A 25264-nucleotide genomic window follows, 5' to 3' on the forward strand; every position below is an offset into this window, starting at 1 on the left:
CCACTGTCGTTTGTATACCAGCTGATCTGCGCATCTTGCTATTGTGATGTCCCAGTATGGGATATAGTCCAATACAGTGCTTAGGCCCTGTCAGGTTGAGTCCCTCTTTGTCCTAGGGGCCCTCCTGCAGTGTCTCCCCCATAGTAATATATATTATGTATAGTGTTATGTATAAAGGACCTTTGAGATAGTCACATGATGACGTGTTCACCTGATGTGTTTGTTACCAGGGAGCACCAGGTGACCTGCAGCTTGACCTAATCGGCTTCTGGCTGAGCCCCCCTTTATAAGAGGGGGAGCCATTACTATCTCTCTCTTGTGATTGATTCTCTGCTGAGGCACAGTAAAGACCAGATGTCTCAGAGCTAGTGTCCAGCATACCTGGAGGCCTCAAGCCTACCTACAGCCACATGCCAGTAAGTCAAGTCGTCTATGTCTGCTGTCACTACTTACAGTCAAATTAAGTCTATAGTCAAGTCTATTATAGTCAGCGTAGCTGTCCTAAAGTCTGTCAAAGTCACTACAAGTCTCAGAAAGCTGCAAGGTACTTCTATGTACCTCTCTGGGATCCTGGCCTAGCTGTAAAGACTATTACCATCTGTCTACCTCAGTAAAGCTACCATTAACCCTAACCTGTTCTTGGATTATTATGGCCCTGCCTAACCTAGAGATAGCAGTGCTACTGTTCGGGTGGTTACCGGGTGGTTCGGGTGGTTTTGCCGGTAAGCACCCAAACTGTAGCACCGCTATCCCTAGGTTAGGCAGGGCAATAAAATTCCAACACCAGGTTAGGGTTAACGGTAGCTTTATTGAGCCATGACCCTGGTGTCACGAACATTTAGGGGTTAATAACATCTGCCCCATACACCTTGCTTTCACACCCTGTGGCCCACCACATTATTGTATCTATCTTTGATATTTTTATATAGTGAATTGAGCTGTGTTTTACCTTCAGTGATCGTATTAGTAGGTCTCTTTTCTGTGCTATTATAATATTGTTGTTTATGTGAATATTTTTCCAGGGGACATCTGCACAGACACTAGTTATCTGATAAGGAAGGTTCAGCTTATATATATGTATACCCCTGTCCAGGGGGGACACATACAGTGTCTCCCCGTGGTAGTGTGGCTCAGTATGAGCCATTTTTAAGTGTTTTTATCATGTGTCTTGTCTTGTTGAGATTGTATTCTATGTTGAGTTTGAGGAAGGGGATCATCCTTACCAATGTTCGGACTGCCGCACTCAGGGCCGGATTAATGTAGGGGCGGATGGAGCTGCAGCTCCAGACCCCTGCGTTAAAATAGGCCCGGCGGCATGCACAAATTGCCTGCAAAGACCGACTGGCGCCCGCGACAATCAAGCCTCGAACTCCCGGAAAGATAGATACAAGTTTGCAATGTGTGAAATTTGTATTGCCCGACACCCGGGACAGGCAGTTCCGGACGCCGGGCAGGTAACTTCTTCAGGCATTTAACCCTGCTTCAGGCGAACAGCGCTAAATGCCAGAAGACTTCGCTTTGTTATTTTGTGTGTTTTTTTTAAAAATCTTTTACAATTGTTACTGCGAAAAAGTGGCAGAAACCTACCACTTAGCACATGTAGAGGAGGGGGCACAGAGTAGACTTTACTAAATGGGGCGCGGAAGGAGCCTAACTGCTTTAAGGGGACACTATTACCATGCAAGGCAATATTGATGGGAAGTTTGTACAGAGCTGAGGATGGTGCTGAAGAAAGGAGTCTAAAAAGTTTGTTTTGTAGATTTGGCGGCGAAAAGTCTTGGCCAGGAGGAGTCTTCATGATGCCCAGGACCGATGAAGAAAAGCAAAAGTTAAACAGCTCTAATCAAAGAAGATGTGATCTGTGATTCAACTGTGATGTAACTATAATCACTTATATGGTCTGCAGCGCCTGTGCAGTGTTGGTATCATCTACCTGTATATTGTCTCTGTATGAGGGAAATATTGGTCTTTGTATAGTGGATTGTATTCATTAGCATTGTGTTGGTATTAGACATTCTGTGGTGGTATTGATCATGATGTTGAGGTATTATTTGTCTCTTTTATACAGGTATTATTATTAAAAAAGTAGTCCAGTCCTGAAAAACTTATCCCCTATCCTAAGGATAGGGGATGCGTTTCAGATCTCGCGCGGGGGGGGGGGTCCGACCACTGGGGCCCCCTGCGATCTACTGTACGGGGCCTCGTCTCGACCACCGCATGAAGTGGCGACTGACACGTCCCCTCAATACAACTCTATGGCAGAGCCGGAGCGCTGCTTGCGGTGGTCGGCACGCCCCCTTCCCGAGTGCTGCCGGGGCCCCGTACAGGAGATCGCGAGGGCCCCAGCGGTCGGCCCCCCCCGCGTTCTGAAACTTATTCCCTATTCTTAGGATAGGGGATACGTTTTTCAGGACTGGACTACACCTTTAACATTAGTTTCCGACAGTCATATGTATGGTGATAATATTCCTCCTTGTATACTGGTATCATTGGCAATATTGATTTCAGTATACAGGATTTAGCCAGTAACACTATGATGGCAATATGAATGGTAATTATATTTTTTGTATACTGGTGTTAGTGGTAATATTGGTCTCAGTACAGGATTTGGTCAGTAACAGTCTGGTGGTAATATGTATGGCGCTAATATTCCTTTTTTTTTTTTTTTTTTTAAAGTATTTATTTAAGTTTTGCAGATAGTGATAACAAACTGCCAACATTAATAAAAAGAAAAGGGAATTTGTACAGGAAGAATCAACACTGAATAGTAAAGTGGCAACATTAGAAGCAGGGATAGATGAGGATAGTGGGGGTGAACGGCTGTTAGAATTGAAGGCAGCCCAAGAGGAGTACAAAGAATATCTACTTAAAAAGGCACAAAATAAACTATTCTTTAGTGGGCAATTTAACTTTTTTGAGAAAGGGAAACCAAATTAGACATTGTCAAGATTACTTAAAAATCAAGGTGAGGAATGTGGTATTATGGCTCTGAGGAGGGTGGATGGCAGCATAACCACAGAAAGAGAAGAAATAGCTCAAATGGTTAGCTCTTTTTTCTCCAATCTCTATATAAGTAGCAACATTAATAGGGCTGATGTAGTGGAATTTTTGAGGGGAATTAATATTCCAAGTCTGGCAGAGGATGCCAGGGATTCCTTGGATGACCCAATCTCCCTCCAGGAATTGGAGGAAGCATTGTCATCAATTCAAGGGAATACATCCCCTGGGTCCGATGGTATTCCATTCCAGATATTTAGGATATATTCAACCCTGCTACTTCCAAAACTGCTGGGTATCATTAATGAATCCTGGAGGGGGGGGGGGGGTGTTCTCCCTAAATCAATGTGTGAGGCTAATATCAGACTCATTAGGAAAAAAGATAAAGATCCTTTGGATCTGGGTTCATATCGCCCTATCTCCTTGCTTAATACGGATATAAAGATAATAGCGAAAGTATTGGCAAGGAGATTAGATAAAGTGGTGGAGGTAGTGGTGGGGAACGACCAGGGAGGATTTAGGTCAGGAAGAACGGTCCACGACAATATCCACCAGGTGTATGAGGCAATCCAGAGTGGATCCCGGGGCCCCTGCTCCATTCTGTCACTGGATGCTACTAAAGCTTTTGACAGGGTGGAGTGGGAATACCTTTGGGAAGTTTTGAAGAGGGTGGGGGTGGGCCCGAGACTTTTGAGTTATATTCAGTTTTTGTATACTAATCCGGAGGCGAGTGTAGTGGTGGATGGAATCCCTTCCTACCCATTCAAACTAAGTAGAGGAACAAGGCAGGGCTGCCCCCTCTCACCCTCTTTATTTTTAATTTATATTGAACCCCTAGCGGCTTGGATAAGAGATAACAATGTCTATGAGGGATTTGGAGTAAACGGAGAAATGAATAAGATCTTATTATTTGCAGATGATATCCTCCTTTTTGTAACTAACCCACAAGAAAAAATACATCGTATCATTAACGAGTTCCAGATATTTGCCCCTCTATCTGGGTTGGAGATAAACTGGAGTAAATCTACTATGCTCCCCCTGGATGAAGATATGGGGGAGATGGCGGGAAGACTATCCGTGCTAAAAAAAACCCGAATGTTTCCCCTATTTGGGAGTAAAAATAGCAGCCACAAATGATAGGTTTGTGATTAACAATATACGCCCCCTATTAAATAGTCTAGTGAAGAGAGTAGAAGTATGGATTAAAATGCCTTTCTCGATGTCAGAAAGGATGGCGATAGTAAAAATGGTGGTCCTCCCACAGATCCTTTTTTTCCTTAGTGCCTCGCCAATGTGGATCGGCAAGGGCTGGTTCCGGAAGATAGAAGTGATATTGGGTAGATTGTTATGGGGAAGAAAAAGGGTCCGTTTGAAGTACAGATATTTTATGGCCCCTGGAGATAAGGGGGGATTGGATATGCCCAACTTTCTTGTTTATTACCTGGTCGCGCAGTTGGTATGAGTCGTGAATTGGAGGAATTCTAGATATCTGGAGAAGATTGTAGTAGATAAGGAGAAAGAAAATATATATGAGGTGTTGGAATTAGATGATTATGAAGGAAATGGTTCAAATAACACGACGCTACTGCACAAATACAGAAAAGTATGGGAAAGATTAAAGGAAGAATTACATATAGAAAATAGTTTTGGGTTCACACCCTTATGGGGTAACAACAAATTTAAAGAATTGGTGGACTGTGAGTCAACTTTTTGGGATAGTAAGAGTATAAAACGATTGGAACAAATATTTGATAAAGGACAACTTTTTTCATTTGAGCACATAAAAAGGGGCAATGATTGGCTGTATTACTGGCAGGTTAGCCATGCAGTCCATAACACGATAGATAAGGAGGTATATGTAGCACAGAAACACAATTTGATAGAAGCACTAACCCAAATAGAACACTTTAAAAAAAAAAGGAATATCAATTTTGTATAAGAAATTAAATAAGATTATTGGAGTAAGGGGGGCCGATAGAATTAAAGAAAAATGGTCTGGGATAGTGGGTACTGTGTCTAAAGATGAGTGGGACATTAAGGCCCAAAATATAAGTAAGGTTTCACGTAATATGGAACATAAAATTACACAATTTTAGATACTACACAGGACCCACTATTCCGCGCTTCATTTAGATAGGATGGGGTGAAAAGTACGTCACAGTGTGTTAAATGTGGTTTGGAAGAAGCGGATTATTTACATAGCTTTTGGTCGTGTGAGAAGATATCTGTTTTCTGGGAATCTGTAATAAAAGAGGTAGAAAGTAAAATCCCTGTGAAGGTACCTCGTACGATAGAGTTTATACTGCTGGGAGCTATTGGTAATATGGGGAAATTTGAGTGTCTGCTACATCGGATTTTGTTCTTCGCCAGACTGACCATACTAAGAAATTGGATATCCCCTAAAGAACTGCAGATAGAGGAATGGAAGGAAGAGTCAAAAATCATGAAAGATAAGGAGTTTAGATGGATGAGGAGTAAGAAGGGCCAAAGAGAATGTAGAAAAATTTGGAATGTGTGGTAGACTTAAACATAAACAATTATTTACAAAAAATTTCAATATTTTTATTTTTTTCCCATCCTCTTTCCTTTTCTCGGTGCCAGTAGGTGGGGTGGGGGGTTCTAATAATGATTGCGTATACTTCTCAGATGTAAACAAGTATAAGTATGGCTATTTGGCCTTTTGTCTTTTTTCTTTTCTTGATTGGTGACGTTGTTATATCTGAATGGTACAATGTATTTTTGTAAATTTTTATTATTAAAATTAAGGAAAAAATATATATATATATAAAAAAAAAATGCCAACATGGTGAAATAACACAACCAAAAGGAACAGCACTCTCCATAGGTCCCAGTGAGCATCATTAGATAAGGAGATAAAAAATACCAAAAGGATCACCTATAAACACAGAGAGCAACCCTGAGACCCCGAGAAGAGTGAATGCAAACAGACAGACAACCATACACACAGCATATACACTTCCAGGCACCCCCAGGGCCCCCCCCCCCCCACCCCACCCCGACACCAACCAATCAGCAACATCCCAAAGTGACCTACTGAGTTAACACAGCCAGCGGATCAGCTGACTCTGCCAATAACAACCAGGGGGTCCACATCTTGTCAAACTTCCCAGGGCACTTACGGCTAACATAAAGAGCCTGATACAACGGGACATATTTATTCACCAGGGTTATCCAATGAGACAGCGGGGGTAGAGGTATCCTTCCAGGTCATGACCACCACCTTGCGGGCACAAAACAGCAAGAACCGAATCAGCAACTGAGTATGAGTACTAGAAAGCAAGTCATTAAGGACCCCCAACAAACACACCGTGGGGCTAAGTACAAAGGGAAATTCCAGGTGCTCGGCCAGGAATCCCATAACCTCTCTCCAGAAGGCCGCAACAACTGGACACTCCCATACTGCATGTAGAAAGGTACCAACTTCCAAGGAGCATCTAAAACACAAATCAGATGGAGACAGTGCAATGCGCTTAAGCTTAGCAGGGGTATAGTACTACCTCAACACATCTGGATTGGATCAGTATGTCCCTACTGCTAACCACAGTAGTATAATATGAGCCCTCCACCTCCTTCCACTGAAACTCTGACAGATCTGGGATATCAGCCACCCATTTAGAAAAAGCCAGGGAGAAGGGGCAGGGCCCCAGTGACTGGAGTAGGGCATAGGACTGGGTGAGAGGCTTAGAGAGATCCGTGGTATCCAGGAGAAGCTCCACCTCAGAAAATACCGGGGTAAACATCAGCGAGCCAAACTGCGCCTGAAGCTGAAAATACCTAAACAAGGCATTCCCAGGGATGCCATAACGTTCTTTCATTTCCAGGAAGGATAAGAAAACCTGATCCTCACGGAGCAAGTAGGTTACAAATTTAACTCCATGAGCGCCCCAAAAACTGGCCTCCTGTTACCCATGCAGGTGAGGTAGATGTACATTCCCCCACAAGGGTGCCCTAGGAGATACCAGAGGCAATGGAAATTTGCTCAACACCATGGACCAAACTCTAGCCACAGTCAGCAGAGGTGTAGGGAAGGAAGAGTGATACCTGTAGAGTGTATTGGTCAGAGCTTCATACGATCCCATAAGCACGCCAGCAAGAGCTGTCGCCGAGTTTGACAAATCCAGGTCGATCCACTACACTGCATAGTAGATAGTTACATACATCAGGGGCCGTTAAGCCACCCCGCCCCTTGTGGGCCTGGAGAACAGCCCGACCGAGTCTGGGAGCCTTTTCCTGCCAATAGAAGGATCCCAGAGCACCACACAGCTCAGTAAAATACCTCTTGGGGGGAATGACAGGGGACAAGTGAAATAGATACAGAAATTTAGGGATGTAAATCATTTTAAAGATATTGATCCTGCCAGCCAGGGAAATAGGGAGTGCAGACCATGCGCGCAGTCGCTCCACAGTGGAGTGCAAAAGTGGTTCCAAGTTAAGAGGCATAACAGGGACGGAGTAACCTCCACTCCCAAGTATCGAAAACGAGGAACCACCTGCACCCCAGCCGGAAGAGAGGGCGCCATCAAAGAGGATTTGGCCCAGTTAACCTGCAAGTTAGTCCATAAGGGACAGTAGGAAACCCTCAGCAACCGCCATATATACCAGAGTATCATCAGCGTAAAGGGAAACCTTTTCAACAATAGATCCCCTGGGAATACCACATATATCTGGATCCCTCTGAATGGCAGCCACCAATGACTCTATCGCAAGCGCAAATAGAAAGGGAGAGAGTGGACACCCCTGCCTCTTCCCCCGACCCAGAGAAAACGGGGCAGAAACATCCAAGTTAGTGCGGATCCAGGCCCAAGGCTCAAAAGTGGGGACCAAACCCAAACACCCCCAGCACCTCCCATAGATAGGGCCACATAACCGAGTCAAAGGCTTTATAGATATCCAGGCTCACCACCACACCTGTGGGAAAACCCCCATCCACCGCCGCTATATTGAGCTGCAGCGGTTTCACATTCACATCAGTGACCCTATCTGGCATAAACCCCATTTGGTCAGGATGAATTATAGCGCCCACTACGCCATACAGTCTAGTAGCCAGGACTCTAGCCAAAATTTTTATATCCACATTTAAAAGGGAAATAGGTCTATAGGAGCCAGGGAGCACGGGATCCTTCCCGGGTTTAGGAAGCACGACAATGAGCGCTTCCCTCATAGAGTCTGGAAGGGCGTCAGCAATGGCTATGGATTGAACCAATTGACATAAAATAGGGGCCAGACGCTCCTCATTCATCCTGTACCAATCACCCACCATCCCGTCTAAACCCGGAGTTTTCCCACTGGGGAGATCCTTAATCACCTGAGCCACCTCCTCCACTGTGAAAGGGGCATCTAATTCCTCCGCCTGAGCCCGCCCAAGCGAGGGGAGAGACAAGTCCTGCAGGAAGGAGAGAATTTCCCCCTGACATGGGATAGATGGGGCAGCATTTAGGGAGGAGTAGAATTCCCGGAATACAGCATTTTTCCCTAGAGGGTCGGTAACCACTACACCATCACCTCCCAAAATGCAAGGAATAGAGGCCCTAAGGCGAGTCGCCCTAGCTAAATACGCCAGCAGTTTGCCATTCTTATCTCCAAATTCGAACAGGGCAGCCTCCCTATGAGCTAAGTTGAACCCTATCTTTCTGGACAACAAGTAGGGATCTCTGAGCCTGAGCCCATGCTCTCTCGTTCTCAGGGGATGGATCCTAACATTCTCTGCCTCCAAAACCCCCACCTTCTGTAACAGTCTGCTCTCTATGGCCGACCTAAGCTTCCGCTGACTGGCCACCCCCGCAATGAAAGCCCCTCTAATTGTGGCTTTGTCCGCATCCCACTGCACCAAAGGATCAGGGTAATCAGAATTATGTTCCCAGTATTCATTGTGAGCCACCCCCCGAGCCTCCACCACCGCCTCAGCTCACAGCCAGCCTGGGTGAATGCGCCATATGCGGGAAGGGGGGAAGGGCCAAGGTACCGAATTACTACTATGGCAGAGTGGTCTGAGATCCCCCTAGAGGTGTAGGAAACGTCTCTTACAGCCGGAAGAAGGTCCTCAGACGCCAGAGCCAGATCTATACTGGAAAACGACCTATGGGCCGCATAGTAAAAGGAGAACGAGGATCCAGTAGGGTATTTCAACCTCCAGAAGTCAGTCAAGCCAAACACCAACCGCCAAGTATTGAATGTAGAGGAGCCATGGTCTGCAGCCGTGGTGCGGTCGAGGACTGGATCAGGAACCATGTTGAAATCCCCTACAAAAAGGACAGGGTCAGAAGGGAAAGAAAGCAGTTCATTAGTAATAAGCTCCACGACAGAGACATGAAAAGGGGGGGGGCACATACACAGCAACAAAAACAAAAGAGACAGACTCCAGAGAGCAATGTAGTATTACATTCCTCCCGAATTGATCACAGGAAGCCCGAGAAAAAACCTGCGGCAGAGTTTTGGTAATCAGCACGGAGAACCCCCCTAGCATACGTGGAGTAGGTAGCGTGGTAACCCCTCGCAATCCAGGCCCTTTTAAGGGCAAGGACTGTCTGGCCTGTAACATGAGTCTCCTGTAGGCAGATAATGTGGGGAGACTGGCGCTTAACAAAATCAAGACATAGGGCCCTCTTAAACTTGGAATTCAACCCCCTGACACTCCAACTAACCACCTGCAAAGTCCCCATCAGGAAAGAGAACACTAGTAAGGAACAGGAGGGACAATCTCAGGACCTGGACCAGGGAGGAACGAGCACCGGGACCACACACTCCACACACCCAACAGACAAACAAACGCAGACTTAACACAAACACAAAACATAAAAACAAATGGAACAGAGCAGAAATTAAACAACCCCACGAAGACCCTGTCTAACACTAACTGGGACATACTAAACTGTTAATTCCTAACACAGTGCAGACTTATACTCAAAACTTAAAAACAAGGACGCTGTGGAAACTAGTCTAACAAACCCCCCATCCCTCCCACCACCCCAACAGGAACTACTACGGCCGGTAACTAAAGAACTATCCCAAGAGGAGCTGGGGCACAGGAACCTAGGGAGGCCCTTTCCAAGGACTGACTCCCTGACAGCTAAAAAACTTTCACGGAGACAGTCAGCACAGGCCAAAACAGAACAGCTCAGGCCGGTGGTCTGGCAGGGGGGGGCAGCATCAATCCAGTGAAGAGCTTCCGATGGAGAAGTAAAGAACTTGGCAGCAGTCCCATCAACCACTCGTAGACGTGCAGGGTACAGCATCGAATAACGATAGCCTTTGGCTCGCAGTTTCGCCCGGACTTCCGTGAACTGCACTTGCTGCTTGCGAAGTTCAACCGAAAAATCAGGGTAGAAGGACACTCGGCTGCCATCACTGATAATTTCGCCTTTAATGCGCACAGCCCTGAGAATGGCATCTCTATCCTTGAAGTGGAGCAGCTTGGCCAGGAATGGACGGGGAGGGCCCCCAGGTGGAGGAGGCCGGGCAGGCACCCGGTGAGCCCGCCCAACAGAGAAGTATGGAGAAAAAGTGTCCACCGGAAGAATCTCCTTGAGCCAGGTTGCAAGGAATAGCACAGGATCCTGCCCCTCAACTTTCTCAGGAAAGCCCACAAGGCGGATATTGTTGCGCTACAGGCAGTTCTCCATGTCATCCAGGCAGCTCAGCACCCCGGTAACCTGCCTCTGCAGTGAATGAACCCACTCCGGGAGCGGGTGCAGGGAATATTCCACCATGGAAACTCTGCGCTCCACCTCCTTAGTGCGCTCTCGAATCTTTTGGGTTTCATGGCGGAGAATAACAAACTCCTGCCTCAGTTCATCAACCTTGGTTACCATGATGGACTGACAGGAGGTAAACGCAGCCAGAAGTTCAGAAAACCGCTGATCCAGCACCGCAGCATCATACATTGGGCGGGCAAGAGACTGAGGTTGTGGAGGAGACAGAGAGCCCTCAAAGAGAGACATCGGAGGATCAGGAGAATCCCCTCAGGGCAATCCAAATCCCAGGAGAACTGGATCAGCACCTTCGTCGCCTGCGCAGACACCTTAGCAGCCAAAGACGTCTGAGCGCCCGGAACCAGGTGCGAGGGGCCCCCAGAACAGGAGGATCAGTCATCAGAGGAGGCATCCTCATCAGAGGTCAGTCTTCGAGCCTCCACATTCAGTTTAGATTTCTTATGTTGTCTCTGACTGCCACAGGGGCCTCCCATAGTCAAGAGGGCAAACAGAGAGCAGGTAGAAAGTCACTAGGGCCCACAGCAAGGGATGGAGCAGAGGAGGGTCACAGGCAAAAGGCAGATTAACGGCCCCACAGCAGAGCACCACAAGTCCCAGCAATGCACCCCCCCCCCCCCAAGTCCCTCAGCACTCACAGTCCTCCACAAGTGCAGGCTCCAGCAGCAGAAGTATCTTCACTCAAACAGCAGAGCTCAGGCAGAAACTTCACTAAGGAAATAGCAGTCCCAGTTTGTAGAGCAGAGCAGCCAGGCACTTTATATACAGGCCCACAATCAGGAGAGCCCACAGCAGCAGGATGGCTGCGTCAGCCAGGAGCACAGCAGGGCCAGGGAGTCTCCTAGGCAACGGGTAAGCCAGGCCCACGAAGCCCACAATGAAGGCACCCGTCCTTCAGCTGCAGCCCACAAACCACCGGGACCCAGGGGGTGAAGAGCACATCCTGGACCAGAGATGACCTGCAGGATCCCGTCTCTCCACTTCTGCCCTCAAGCCACTGCCCGACACAGTCAGCGCCTCTCCCCAGGACCTCCGCACAGCACCGTCACCTGTTCCAGTGTTGGTGCCACCTCAGCTCACCAGAAGGGTCCAAAGGTCCCAGGGGAATTTACAGGATTTTAGCTGCTGAGCAGCGGGAGCTCCGGCTCGTGTGTCCGCTTAGCTCTGCATCCAGGCCACGCCCCTTGGCGCTAATATTCCTCCTTGTGTACTAGTAATATTGGTAATAATGATCTCAGTATAAAGGATTTGGTCAGTAACAGTAATATTTCCTTACCTTCTCATATACTTCTGCTCCTTGGTAACTATATGACTTATTTAGAGGTAGACACGTATATGTAAAAAGTAAAATTGCTCCAACATTGTGGTAATTTATTTTTGCCAAGTAGTGATGTATTTCTTCTGTAACATATATACATAATTTATATAGCAAATAGTGGGTAGAGTAGCTCGTCAGGATAAATTCAGGTGTTGGTGCATGCAGCTAATAAAGGCCCAGGTCAGAAGCCAAAACGATACACCCAAAGACAAAAGGCAGCCTCAGCACTCCAATAGATGCAAAAATGTGGTAGCTTTATTCCATAACAACACATAGGTGCAACTTTTCAGCTGTCTTTGCACCCATTTTGTAAGCATAAAACATGTGACTAACACAGTGCTATATATACTGTATGTAAGTTCAAACAAATTGACAATTAATATTCATTAGTACATATTATATGTAAATAAAGTTAATTTAAGAATGGTAACCCCTATTAAGAGACATATATACATAGGATAGCATTAAGATGGAGTACAATAAAGATACATGTCATAAGGATGGTCAAATAAGTTTTTATTGCACAATGGGTGTATAGTCCCAAAAAACAGCAGCCATCCACATGCAATCATACTAACATATCGGGCACATTTCCACGTCATGTCACACATCACATGTTCACGGGGAGAATCACCTGCCTGGTGGACTCGACATCAGAAAAGTCTGGCTGGTCGTCAGGGGGCCCCCTGTATTTTGTGTTGGAGTATTCATCTGGGGGTGCTCCACAAACATAATCATGCCTTGGGACCCAAAGTACATAATACCTATGACCATCAAAAATACAAATATAAATCAAATACATGGAAAAAAAGGAAAAAGAAAGGGGGGAATTAACAACTGGGTGATGACTAGAGTAACCACACACAAAAGAAAAAATAACAATAAGCAACTATTGCGGTTCTAGGGTGATAATCCTGTCTGCAGCTCCACTTATTGTGGAAAATCCTGCATACTACACCAATTGAGATTTTAGAATTAGAGTAAAACAAACATTCCCCTCCCGACCATGTGCTTTCTTTGTTAGAGTCCCTCAAAATGGCCACCAACTATATGAAAACGGAAGCAGGAAGTTCAGGCTAAAACTATAGGTCCTAAATATGTTTGTAAAAAGCACCCAGAAACACTGATTAAGTTTTCTACAACTATGAAATAATTGTACAAAGTATTTTGGCAGAAATGTCTTGTACCAACAGTGTATACCCACCAAATTAACAATCACTCTGTAACCAGCAAAGTTGATAACATTTATTAGCTAAACCAAATAAGACATACATGCAAGCATTAATACAATAGTACATACTCTATGTTTAGCAAACTAGCCTGAATCTACCCAAGTGATACATGAATATTTAGTGTAGAAATGATACAATCAATATACTTATCCATCCCAGGCTAAGGAGCAGAAGATGCTCCCCTCTTCAACGAAGATCCAAAAGCAAAGAGACAGAGGGCCATATGATTTCCAGTGAAATCCCCTAATGCCCCACCCCTTTTGCCTAGTGTCTGCCTGCTCTCCTCAAATAACCTGGAAAAACAGGTTCTTTAGCCCCGCCTACTGTGGCTGTATGTGACTAAGCTTTAGACTGTGGGGGCAGGGAAATTTATACTACATGGGATATTATGGATGTAAAAACACATAATTTCAATATCCATAACATTCCACCTCTTGCATAATTTACCAATGTTAGGTGATCCCCTAAATTCCATGTCTGCTAGTTTACCAAACATACAACATGTATATCTCCATAAAACAAAGAAATACAAAGTAATCATATTCCCCCCGTTTCCCCATCCACCAAAATAATCCGGTGTTCCATGGAGTTTTGATCGCTGTTAGTCTACATTGATCATGGTTAATGTCGCCCTCATTGTTCACTATGTAGCTGCTGCAAGAATCTAGGGCTAGGCGATTGTTAGAGCTACATCCCTTATTTATAGCTTCTCTTGAGACAGTTTCTTTAAAGCATCCTTGTGGTGGCCAAAGCATTTTCCAAAATGTGCTGGAGGGTATTCTTTGGTTCTGGGTTCTCCTGTCTCGCGATGTCATCCAAACCCAGTCTTGACAACTTGATCTTTGTCATCTTCCAACCACGTGATGCTGAGGAATGGGTAGCCTTCTTCACTCCATTAGAAGCGGTGGTCATCTGGTCATCTGTTTGTGGTGAGCTTGGATTCTTCTGATTGGAGGTCCATGGGTTGAGTGGGGGTTACACTGCCATTAATCTGCTGAATGGAAAATAAACAGGTTTTAGGGTCACTTTCCAACAATACAATTTTAGCCTCTTTGGGACAGAGCCCATTATAACCCTAAGGACGGGAGCATTTTTTGCAAATCTGACCACTGTCACTTTAAGCATTACTAACTCTGGGATGCTTTTACTTATAAATTTGATTCCGAGTTTGTTTTTTTGTGACATATTCTACTTCATGGTAGTGGTAAATTTTTGTCGATACTTCCATCATTTCTTGGTGAAAAATTCCAAAATTTTATGAAAAATTTGAAAATTTTGCATTTTTCTAACTTTGAAGCTCTCTGCTTTTAAGGAAAATAGACATTCCAAATAAATTATATATTGATTCACAAATACAATATGTCTACTTTATGTTTGCATCATAAAGTTGAGATGTTTTTACTTTTGGAAGACTTCAGAGGGCTTCAAAGTTCAGCAGCAATTTTCCCATTTTTCACAAAATTTTCAAAATCGAAATTTTTCAGGGACCAGTTCAGGTTTGAAGTGGATTTGAAGGGCCTTCCTATTAGAAATACCCCACAAATGACCCAATTATAAAAACTGCACCCCTCTAAGTATCTAAAATGACATTCAGTAAGTTTGTTAACCCTTTAGGTGTTTCACAGGAATAGCAGCAAAGTGAAGGAGAAAATTCTAAATCTTCATTTTTTACACTCGCATGTTCTTGTAGACCCAGTTTTAGAATTTTTACAAGTGGTAATAGGAGAAAAAGCCAACAAAAATTTGTAACCCAATTTCTCTTGAGTAAGGAAATACCTCATATGTGTATATCAAGTGTTCGGAGGGCGCAGTATAGGGCTCAGAAGGGAAGGAGCAACAATGGGATTTTGGAGAGTGAATTTTTCTGAAATGGTTTTTGGGGGGCATGTCACATTTAGGAAGCCCCTATGGTGCCAGAAGAGCAGAAAACCCCACATGGCATACCATTTTGGAAACTAAACCCCTCAAGGCACGTAACAAGGGGTCCAGTGAGCCTTAACACCACGCATGTGTTTGCCGACTTTTCGTTAAAATCGGATGTGTAAATGAAAAATAATTTTTTTTCACTAAAGTGCAGTTTCTTCCCCAAATTTACCATTTTTACAAAGGGTTATGGGAGAGAATGCCCCCCAAAATATGTAACCCCATCTCTTCTGAGTACGGAAATACCCCATGTTAGGATGTAAAATGCTCTGCGGGCGAAATACAATGCTCAGAAGAGGAGGCGCCATTGAGCTTTTGGAAAGAGAATTCCTTTAGTAATGGTACTCAGGGGCCATTTGCGTTTACAAAGCCCCCTGTGGTGCCAGAACAGTGGACCCCCCCACATGTGACCCCATTTTGGAAACTACACCCCGCACAGAATTTAATAAGGGGTGCAGTGAGTATTTACACCCCACTGGCATTTGACAGATCTTTGGAACATTGGGTTGAGCAAATGAAAAATTTAATTTTTCATTTTAACGGACCACTGTTCCAAAAATCTGTCAGACACCTGTGGGGCGTAAATGCTCACTGTACCCCTTATTACATTACACGAGGGGTGTAGTTTCCAAAATGGGGTCACATGTGGGGGGGGGGGTCCATTGTTCTGGCACTATGGGGGCTTTGTAAACTCATGTGGCCTTCAATTCCGGACACATTTTCTCTTCAAAATCCCAATGGCGCTCCTTCTCTTCTGAGCACTTTACATCCACATATAGGGTATGTTCTTACTCAGAGGAAATGGGGTTACAAATTTTGGGGGGCTTGTTTCCTATTTTCCCTTGTGAAAATGAAAAATTTAGGGTAAAACCAGCAGTTTAGTGAAAAATTTTTTTTTTCATTTTCCCATCTAACTTTAATGAAAATTCGTCAAACACCTGTGGGGTGTAAATGCTCACTATACCCCTTGTTACGTTCCGTGGGGGGTGTAGTTTCCAAAATGGGGTCACATGTGGGTATTTATGTTTTTGCGTTTATGTCAGAACCACTGTAAAATCAGCCACCCCTGTGGGTGCACTCTCACTCCTGAGCCTTGTTGTGCGCCCGCAGAGCGTTTTACGCCTACATATGGGGTAATTCCGTACTCATTGCGTTACTTATTTTGGGGGGCTTTTTTTTCCTTTTACTGCTTGTGAAAATAAAAAGTATGGGGCAACACCAGCATTTTTTTTTTTTTTTTACACTAACAGGCTGGTGTAGCCCCCAACTTTTCCTTTTCATAAGGGGTAAAAGGAGAAAAAAATAAATAAATTTGTAGTGCAATTTCTCTCGATTACGGAAATACCCCATATGTGGCCCTAAACTGTTTCCTTGAAATACGACAGGGCTCTGAAGTGAGAGAGCACCATGCACATTTCTAAATTTGGAATTGCATAGGGGTGGACATAGGGGTATTCTACGCCAGTGATTCTCAAACAGGGTGCCTCCAGCTGTTGCTTAACTCCTAGAATGCCTGGACAGTCAGTGGCTGTCCAGAAATGCTGGGAGTTGTTGTTTTGCAACAGCTGGAGGCTCCGTTTTGGAAACCCTGCCGTACAATACGTTTTTCATTTTTATTGGGGGGGGGGGGGGGGACAGTGTAAGGGGGTGTATATGTAGTGTTTTACTCTTTATTATGTGGTAGTGTAGTGTAGTGTTTTTAGGGTACATTCGCACTGGCGTGTTACGGTGAGTTTCCCGCTAGGAGTTTGCGCTGCGGCAAAAAATTTGCCGCAGACCAAACTTGAAGCAGGAAACTTACTGTAAACCTGCCCATGTGAATGTACCCTGTACGTTAACATGGGGGGGCAAACCTCCAGCTGTTTCAAAACCACAACTCCCAGCATGCACTGACAGTGCATGCTGGGAGTTGTACTTTTGCAACAGCTGGAGGCACACTGGTAGGTAACAGAACCTAACTGAAGGTTTTCCAAACAGTATTTTCCAACCAGTGTGCCTCCAGCTGTTGCAAAACTACAACTCCCAGCATGTACTGACATACCGTGCATGCTGGGAGTTGTACTTTTGCAACAGCTGCAGGCACACTGGTTGGAAAACCTTTAGTTAGGTTCTGTTACCTAACAGTATTTTCCAACCAGTGTGCCTCCAGCTGTTGCAAAACTACAACTCCCAGCATGTACTGATCGCCGAAGGGCATGCTGGGAGATGTAGTTATGCAACAGCTGGAGGTTACGCAACTACAACTCCCAGCATGCCGAGACAGCTGTTTGCTGTTTCAGCATGCTGGGATTTGCAGTTTTGCAACATCTGGAGGGCTACAGTTTATAGACCACTGCCCAGTGATCTCCAAACTGTGACCCTCCAGATGTTGCAAAACTACAAATCCCAGCATGTCTAGACAGCAAAAAGCTGTTTGAGCATGCTGGGAGTTGTAGTTTTGCAAGATCTGGAGGGATACAGTTTAGAGACCACTATATAGTGGTCTCAAACTGCAGCCCTCCAGCTGTAGCAAAACTACATATTCCAGCATGCCCAAACAGCAAACAGCTCTCTGGGTATGCTGGGAGTTGTAGTTTTGCAACATCTGGAGGGCTACAGTCTCAGACTGTAGCCCTCCAGATGTTGCTAGGCAACTTACCGGCTTCCGTAGGATCCAGGGAGCTGCCCTCTTCTGCCGCAGGCCGCACGCCACCTGCACCGATCTCCTTCGCCGCCGCCGATCCCCGTTGCCCGCAGCCTCCGGAGGGGTAAGTGGACCTTCGGCGTTCGGTGCACGTCGTTTTCCCCATCCTGCCCCGCCTATTGTGGGAGGGCAGGACAGGGAAAACGAAAGTAAACCCCTCCGCCCCTGATCTGCTATTGGTGGTCGTGTCTAGACCACCAATAGCAGAGATAGGAGGGGTGGCACCTCTGCCACCTCACTCCTATCGCTGTAGGGGGATCGTAGTTGTCTTAGACAACCGCGATCCCCCTTCTATTCCGGGTCACCATAGACCCGTAATGACCAGGAATCGGCGCAAATCGCAAGTGTGAATTCACTTGCGATTTGCGCCAATCGCCGACATGGGGGGGTCTAATGACCCCACTGGGCATTTGCACGGGGTGCCTGTTGATAGATATCAGCAGTCACCCCGGCCCGGTCCCTGCCCGGAGCGCGGCGGGGACCGAAATTCCCACGGGCGATACGCCCTTCGTCCTTAAGTACCAGGATGCAAGGGCGTATGCATACGCCCTTCTTCCCCAACGGGTTAGTATTTCCAGGCCCATCAGATATTCTCTTCTGCCTGTGCTGATCAGTGGACCTTGGTAAAACCCAACACTAGACACAGTTGAACTCCACTCTGCATATCCATACTCACTTTCCCAGCATTATTCCAACCATTGCTAACTAATTTCTGAGTGTGAGTGTTACCTCAGTCCCTCTAGGCATGTTGCCTTCTAGTGCAAGGAATAGTTTTTGCTAAACCTCCCCCACCTCTTGAAAAAATCAAAGTGGTTAGTTTATTGCTAATTTGTTTTCCACACAAATTTGGGGAGGCTTCTGTAAATGTCAACCCAAACTAACAAAAGTATTGTCATTTTTACATGTAAGCCTATGGTATGGCCCTAGTGGCCAGAAAAGAAAGTTTAGCTGCACACAGTCAGTATCTTATTTGTCTCCATTTTTTTCCTGAAAGACAAAACAAGTGAACATTATTTACATGCAAAAGGAAGGTGGCCGTTGTTTACTCTTTAGTCTCCCTTCCCCCGTTGGACCAACAGGGGGCATGGGATTCTCTACCTGTATATATGGTTTCTGTAAGAATATTGCTACCTGTGCACACAACTCCTTGAACACATATTTTGTAATGTCATCTTTCATAGGATCAAACAGATGAGGTTTATAATATAAGCTGAGAGATCTCTCTGGAAACTGTTGTTTGGAGGAAGAATGTATATTTCCCTTACCAGTCTGTCTGGATTCACCTGGTTCCCTCTGTGTCATGTTTCCAGTAGAATAACAGCTTGTGGAGATATGGCCACTATGACCACATGTAGTACATTTAGCTGAACAGTATTTCGTTTTGTTACCATGTGCCTTACAATATCTATCAATATGGCCTGAAACACCACATGCAAAACAAGACTTTACCCTTTTAGCCGTATTTACTATCTGGGTCTCATTTTTCATAGCTGATCTATACCGTTTCACTGCTAGAGACACACTTCTAACAACTATTAAACTGCTCCAATTTGCTTTTGACTTCCCCTTATTGCTAGTAGATTTCTGTTCCTTACACAATTGAAAACCAACACTGGGAACTTCTACAATCTCACTCTCTAGCGTCCCCTCATTTGCACTTGAAACACAGACCTTTTCAGAGGGTAAATCTGCTGTGGAATGTGGCTCTGAATTATGGGAAGAAGCCAGACCAGACACCATTTTGGGGAACTCGCTTTTAGCAATCTCATTCCTCAACTCCTGGATCTCAGCATAAGACTGAGCCAGTTTTTCATCAGTATCTATACATTGGTTCTCCCATTCCAGTAACTCTGATTCCAAAATGTGAATCTGCCTATCTTTATCATGAATAATCTGTGTTTTTGTCTGCAACTCTTTCTCAAGTTCTTCATTTCTCTGCACCTCCCATTTTAGGGCACGTAAAAGCATCCAACCAGCTCGGCTCTCATTTTTGGGATAAACCCCTAAATCAAGCTTCAGAGCCATACCTCCTATCTCATCCCTCATCTCTGGGTAAACAGATGCACCATAGCTTACAAGCTCTTCTGCTATAACACTCCATTTTCCCACAGTGGTAGCCCAATGTGGTACAGTCCCAAATTTGGGCCTTCTATCCCCCATCAATGCACTCAACTTCTTCCTAAGGAAACTCATTCTGAAGAACAGAATCTCAAGCACAATATCAGATGGCAGGACAGTAACACATGTTTGCAGTAAGCCTTACTGTACCACCAACTCATACACAAACAGGCTACACTTGGGTATCTCGCACAAGCGTGTATGCCCTGTCACACTAGTGAAACATGGAAATTATAGTGTAGATTTACAGCTCACACAACTAAGGGTACAATCACAATCTAGCAACACATGTACAACAGGAGACTTTCAATATGCTTTACAATCTGTGTCTAATAACTATCATGTATGCAATACAACCAACCATTACTTACAAAATCAATGCTATTGATTACCAGTAACAAATCACTAATGCAATACAAGTTACCCTTAAAGAAGGAACACAAAGCAACAGTCTCATACAAGCATTAATACAATAGTACATACTCTATGTTTGGCAAACTAGCCTGAATCTACCCAAGTGATACATGAATATTCAGTGTAGAAATGATACAATCAATATACTTTTCCATCCCAGGCTAAGGAGCAGAAGATGCTCCTCTCTTCAACGAAGATCCAAAAGCAAAGAGACCAAGGGCCATATGGTTTCCTGTGAAATCTCCTAATGCCCCACCCCTTTTGCCTAGTGTCCACCTGCTCTCCTCACATAACCTGGAAAAACAGGCTCTTTAGCCTCGCCTACTGTGGCTGTAGGTGAAGTAAACTTTAGACCGTGGGGGCAGGGAAATTTATACTACATGGGATTTAATGGAGGTAAAAACACATAATTTCAATATACATAACAGCGACCGTTCAATACCAAGTTACTGGACATGATTGTAGGAATAGTAACCATGCACACCATGGCCACCCTAAAAGAGAGAAAAGAAAACAGGAGCGAATTAGTCATAAAACATAATGAGCTGTCACAATATCAATATCAAACACATTTCAGATGCCATTCAAATTATAAGTATTATAAATATTTGGGGTTACAAACAACTCGACATTCAGTCCCCTCGGACGGAAGCTCTGTAGGTCATAAATCCACTTTAATTCAATTTTTTTCAGTTTACTGATACAGTCACCACCCCCATTTACATGGTGGTATATGATCAAGTAGTACGAATTTGAGGTCACGCTCACGATGGTTGGCTTCTGTAAAAAAGATGACCCTTAACGATCCGATTATGTTGTCCTCCTCTTGAAATCACATGTGGTCTCCCCCACATACAGGAGACCACATGGGCCTGTCAAGAAGTGGACAACATAATCGGATTTGCATGTAAGATAATGACGAAGATGGTAAGTTTGCCTTGTGCCAGGATCATTGAATGTATCACACTTCACCATATGGAAGCAATTGACACTCTAGCAACAGGGATATGAGCCCTTACGTTCAACAGTCAAATATTTCTGTGTCTTTAATCTAAGTAAAGTGTCTGTCTTATCAGTCTATCTTTAAGGTTAGGGGGTCTCCTATAAGGTAGGGGTCTCCCTTTTCAGGACGTTCCAATGTCAATTCAGAACATTAGATGCAGAAAAGCTCTGGTTGTCTGGGATGTCCAGATAGGAAAATGGGGGGTCTTTGGGGTGCATAACATGGTGGAACGGAAAAACCATTCCATAAAGAAAGGAGCTTATTACGACAACGCATTTTGGAAGCTTGTGTTTCCTTATTCAAGTCTGCACAATATACAAAAAACAAGCCTTATATGCACATGTATCCTTTTCAAATTAGCCTGGAAAACCAGTGAAGGATGACATCACAAAGGTTGAGGTATTATATTCTGCTGAGTGGGCCAGTGACAGAGGAAGTTGAAGCTGAGTGGGCCGGAGAAAGAACAACTAGACAGGAGAAGTGTTCCTGATCAAGTCAGGGATGGACTGTCATTCCAGTTTTGTTTCTACACCATAGAATATATATATAGAATATATATGCCATAAACAGTATGTCGGCCCTACAACGCAAGAGCTACATACAAGACTAAACCAACATCGGGCCAATATCTGGAAACAATACCAATTGCACAAGTTATCTAAACACTGTAGCATACATCATCCTGGTATTCTGGACCTCATTAAGATTTATCCCATTGAGCAAATACCTAAATGGATTCCCAATCGAATACAGTCCTTGAACAACAAAGAGATGTTCTGGATCTTCAGGTTCAATACGGTCCAACCAGTAAGTCATAACAAAGCTACGGAGGTGGTCAATTAAAGGCACTCACTCATGGGATTCATATAGCCCCCTCCCCTTACTATTATCTTTTATCATTTATTATCCATGTCCTTTTCCTTTTATTTTCCACTCCTTTCCTAATCAGATTATCACAATTCCCCCTGTTGTCATAATTATTGTTATTAAAAATGTTTTTGCTTAGGCCTTAATCTTCATCCAGCGTCTAATCTAATATTTTGGGCCCACCAGGGACTCAAACTCAGCATGTTATACTAATGATAAGATCCAAAAGAATACTCATACCATCCACACCAATGCCTGCTTTCTGAATTACCATTAGTCAGCAATTCACCCTTATTTATATAATAAATAAATAAATTCTTCCATTTGTAGGTATTAATCACATTTAATTCTGTATATATAATAACATATAGTAACTATAAAAATATAAATAACCAATCACAACTAAGCACTAATAATATGCTTTGGTTCATCAGGGACTCGAACCCAGTACCTTCTATCATTAACAAAATCCAAAAGAGTTAATTTACCATGTACTCCACAGCCTGCCTTCCAAATAATCATCAGATGGGAATTTACCCTTATACCTACAAATAGGATCAATAAGAAAAATAATAGGTGATTGCCTCGGTGAACACATCTATGTAGACACATTATTATCAAATTTTACAAAGCGGAAGATTTGTATTGTCATTTTAGGTGCAACAACGAAAATAACATATTTTAATCATTGCCTGTTTTCTCTTTTTTCCTTTTTAGGGTTTTTAAGTGGTGGTTAGCCTGTATAGGCTAATCTAATTTATGGGAGGAGTCTGGAGGCGTATTTATACTTACTCCCAGGGGCAGGGGAAGATGCGACTGCTCCGGTTCCCTCTGGTTCCTGGACGACTCTGCATTTCCGGTCAGCTGATTCGCTTCTTCCGGCGGCGGTCAGGTAGGAGCGCAGTCTATCTGCGCCATGGTTTCCTTTTTCCCACTCTCCTCACCCCGTACGTCGCGTGGCCGGCTGGGGCCGGGACTCTCAGCACCACCACGGACTTCGTTACTATACGGGGGAGGAGAGGATGTCGGAGCCGGCAGCTCGGTTAGCAGACGGGAGCGTCCCGCACAAGGTCTGTTGCTTGGCAACCACAAGCTCGGCCGCACGATACACAGGGCCCCACGTGGCACAATTTGGTTGTGTAACTCATTGAGGAGCATCTGGCAGGGTCACCCAGGGATCCAAATTTGTGTGTGTGTGTGTGGGGGGGGGGGGTTAGAATTACGGGGAGGGGAGGGGGGAGGGGTCCAGTGAGGTTAGATGGTTGCAGAGGCAGCATTATTGTCAGAGGGCATGCTGCCACTGCTTATCTTGGGGCACCCTCTTGTCATCCGGGGGATTCTCAGAAACTGGAGGGGTCATGGCAGCCAGTTATTAAAGAAGTATCCATATATTTACTATCATTTTGCTCTGGATCAGGTTGTAAGTTATATATATGGTTGCTGGTATGTACATTCTTCCCTCTCTTCCTCCTGCAGGTCCTTATCTCCTCCCTTTACATCTGGGGGTCATTATTCTTACCCACAATTCCATCCATTATGTATGTATTTGTTCAAGTATATGCTTCAGGTTATGTTTGCTTGAGGTTTTGTTTGCTTTATTTTCTGTGTTATATCAATTTGGTGTCCACTACCTTCATGTCATTTCAGCGGGAATTACGTAGTATTTATTACCCATTATCCTTTGCGATACTACTTCCTCTTGTCAGTTGAGTACGTATTTATTTTATTCAGGGGATTTTTGGTTCTGATTCATTACGCTTTGTGATTTATGGTTTTTCTCAGACAGATTATCTTCTGGTTTCATCTCGCCACCTTCCGTTCTGAATCAGGTATTTTCTGGGAGCTTATAGGATGGTTGTGGTTCACCTCGTGTTGGGTTTAGTTCTTCAGGGTGATTCCTCATTTCCATATATCACCCCGGTGGTGTCAAATTCTCCTACCGTTTTCTGAGAGGTTGGTTTGCCGGGTCAAACCTCGATGCCTCATGTTATTTGGGTAGTATATACTAAGGCTAGTGGGTGGGACTAGGGGGAGGAGCCAGTAGAGGTGGGTTGCCCTCGTCAATCCTCGTGCCTCGTACTCTGGCTTAGCTAGTTCACTTGTCTTGTCTGGGCACCCTCTAGAGGCAGATTGCTTGTCAATCCTCGCGCCTCACGTTTGTCTCTTACGTCTTCTTTTGTAGACAGGTAGGCTTATGGGTGTTATTGTTTTTCAGGAGATGTCTGTGTGCTCAGAAACCATGGAAGGAACTGCTGTGCCTCCTTCACCAGCTAGATCTTCTTCGCAAGGGAGTGCCATGTCCCTCAGGACTTGGACAGTCCCAAAAATTATTGCGGAGCTTCGCCGCAAAGGGATCCCATTCCCAGCCACGGCTAGGAAGGCAGAACTTTACAGGATCCTGTGCTCACATAGCACCCCGGAGGCCGGTGAACAGTCAGATAGGGATACTGTGACTTTGGCTCAAATTCATACTATCCTTGGCACCTTAACCACTTCCATGCGTGATATGCAAAACAGAATGGCCAACCTCGAGGCAAGATCCAGCCCAGGCACTACCACGGTGATCGCAGGATCATCAGGTTCTACCGGGCCTGGTGAGACCTCTCAGAGGGCAAGCACGTCAAGCCTGGCAGTCTCAGTAGGGGCAGTCCCAGCCCCGGCCCCTGAGTCGCAAGCTGTATCCTCAGTCCCCGTGGACCCAGCCTTAGTGGCCCCCTCAAGCTACATGCCAGGTATGTTCTCTCCTTTAGTCAGCCTGAGCCCAACACACTTTATTCCAGAAGCTATCAGGAGAGATATCTTGGATGGGAGAGACGTAAATTTGGCATCTCTCCTGATTGCTTCGCAGGATATTCTCGACAACAAAACATTTGCTTGCGGGGAGGTTTCAGTCACAGTGAAAGCCAGGGACCCCAGGCTGAGCAGGAAGCTGAACATTCCGGAATTTGTTCTAGCCTTCGGGCTGTTCAGGGATGTTCTGTG

General features: G+C 44.9%; 1 protein-coding gene across 11 annotated transcripts in view; it reads right to left on the minus strand.

Annotated features, from left to right (window-relative positions):
- Nucleotides 1-13288: 13288 nt before the first annotated feature.
- Nucleotides 13289-25264, minus strand: part of LOC130362415 (uncharacterized) — a 149319-nt gene continuing 137343 nt past the window's right edge. For all 11 annotated transcript variants that reach the window (XM_056566844.1, XM_056566847.1, XM_056566842.1 and 8 more), the window contains 2 exons: nt 20855-20906; nt 13289-14268 (listed from right to left, as the gene is read on the minus strand). In XM_056566844.1, the coding sequence (XP_056422819.1) occupies nt 20859-20906 (48 nt within the window). In that variant the 3' untranslated portion in view covers nt 13289-14268; nt 20855-20858. The remainder of the gene's footprint in view (nt 14269-20854; nt 20907-25264) is intronic.

This window comes from Hyla sarda, chromosome 3 (assembly GCF_029499605.1).
Source record: "Hyla sarda isolate aHylSar1 chromosome 3, aHylSar1.hap1, whole genome shotgun sequence".
NCBI classification, from domain to species: Eukaryota; Metazoa; Chordata; class Amphibia; order Anura; family Hylidae; genus Hyla; species Hyla sarda.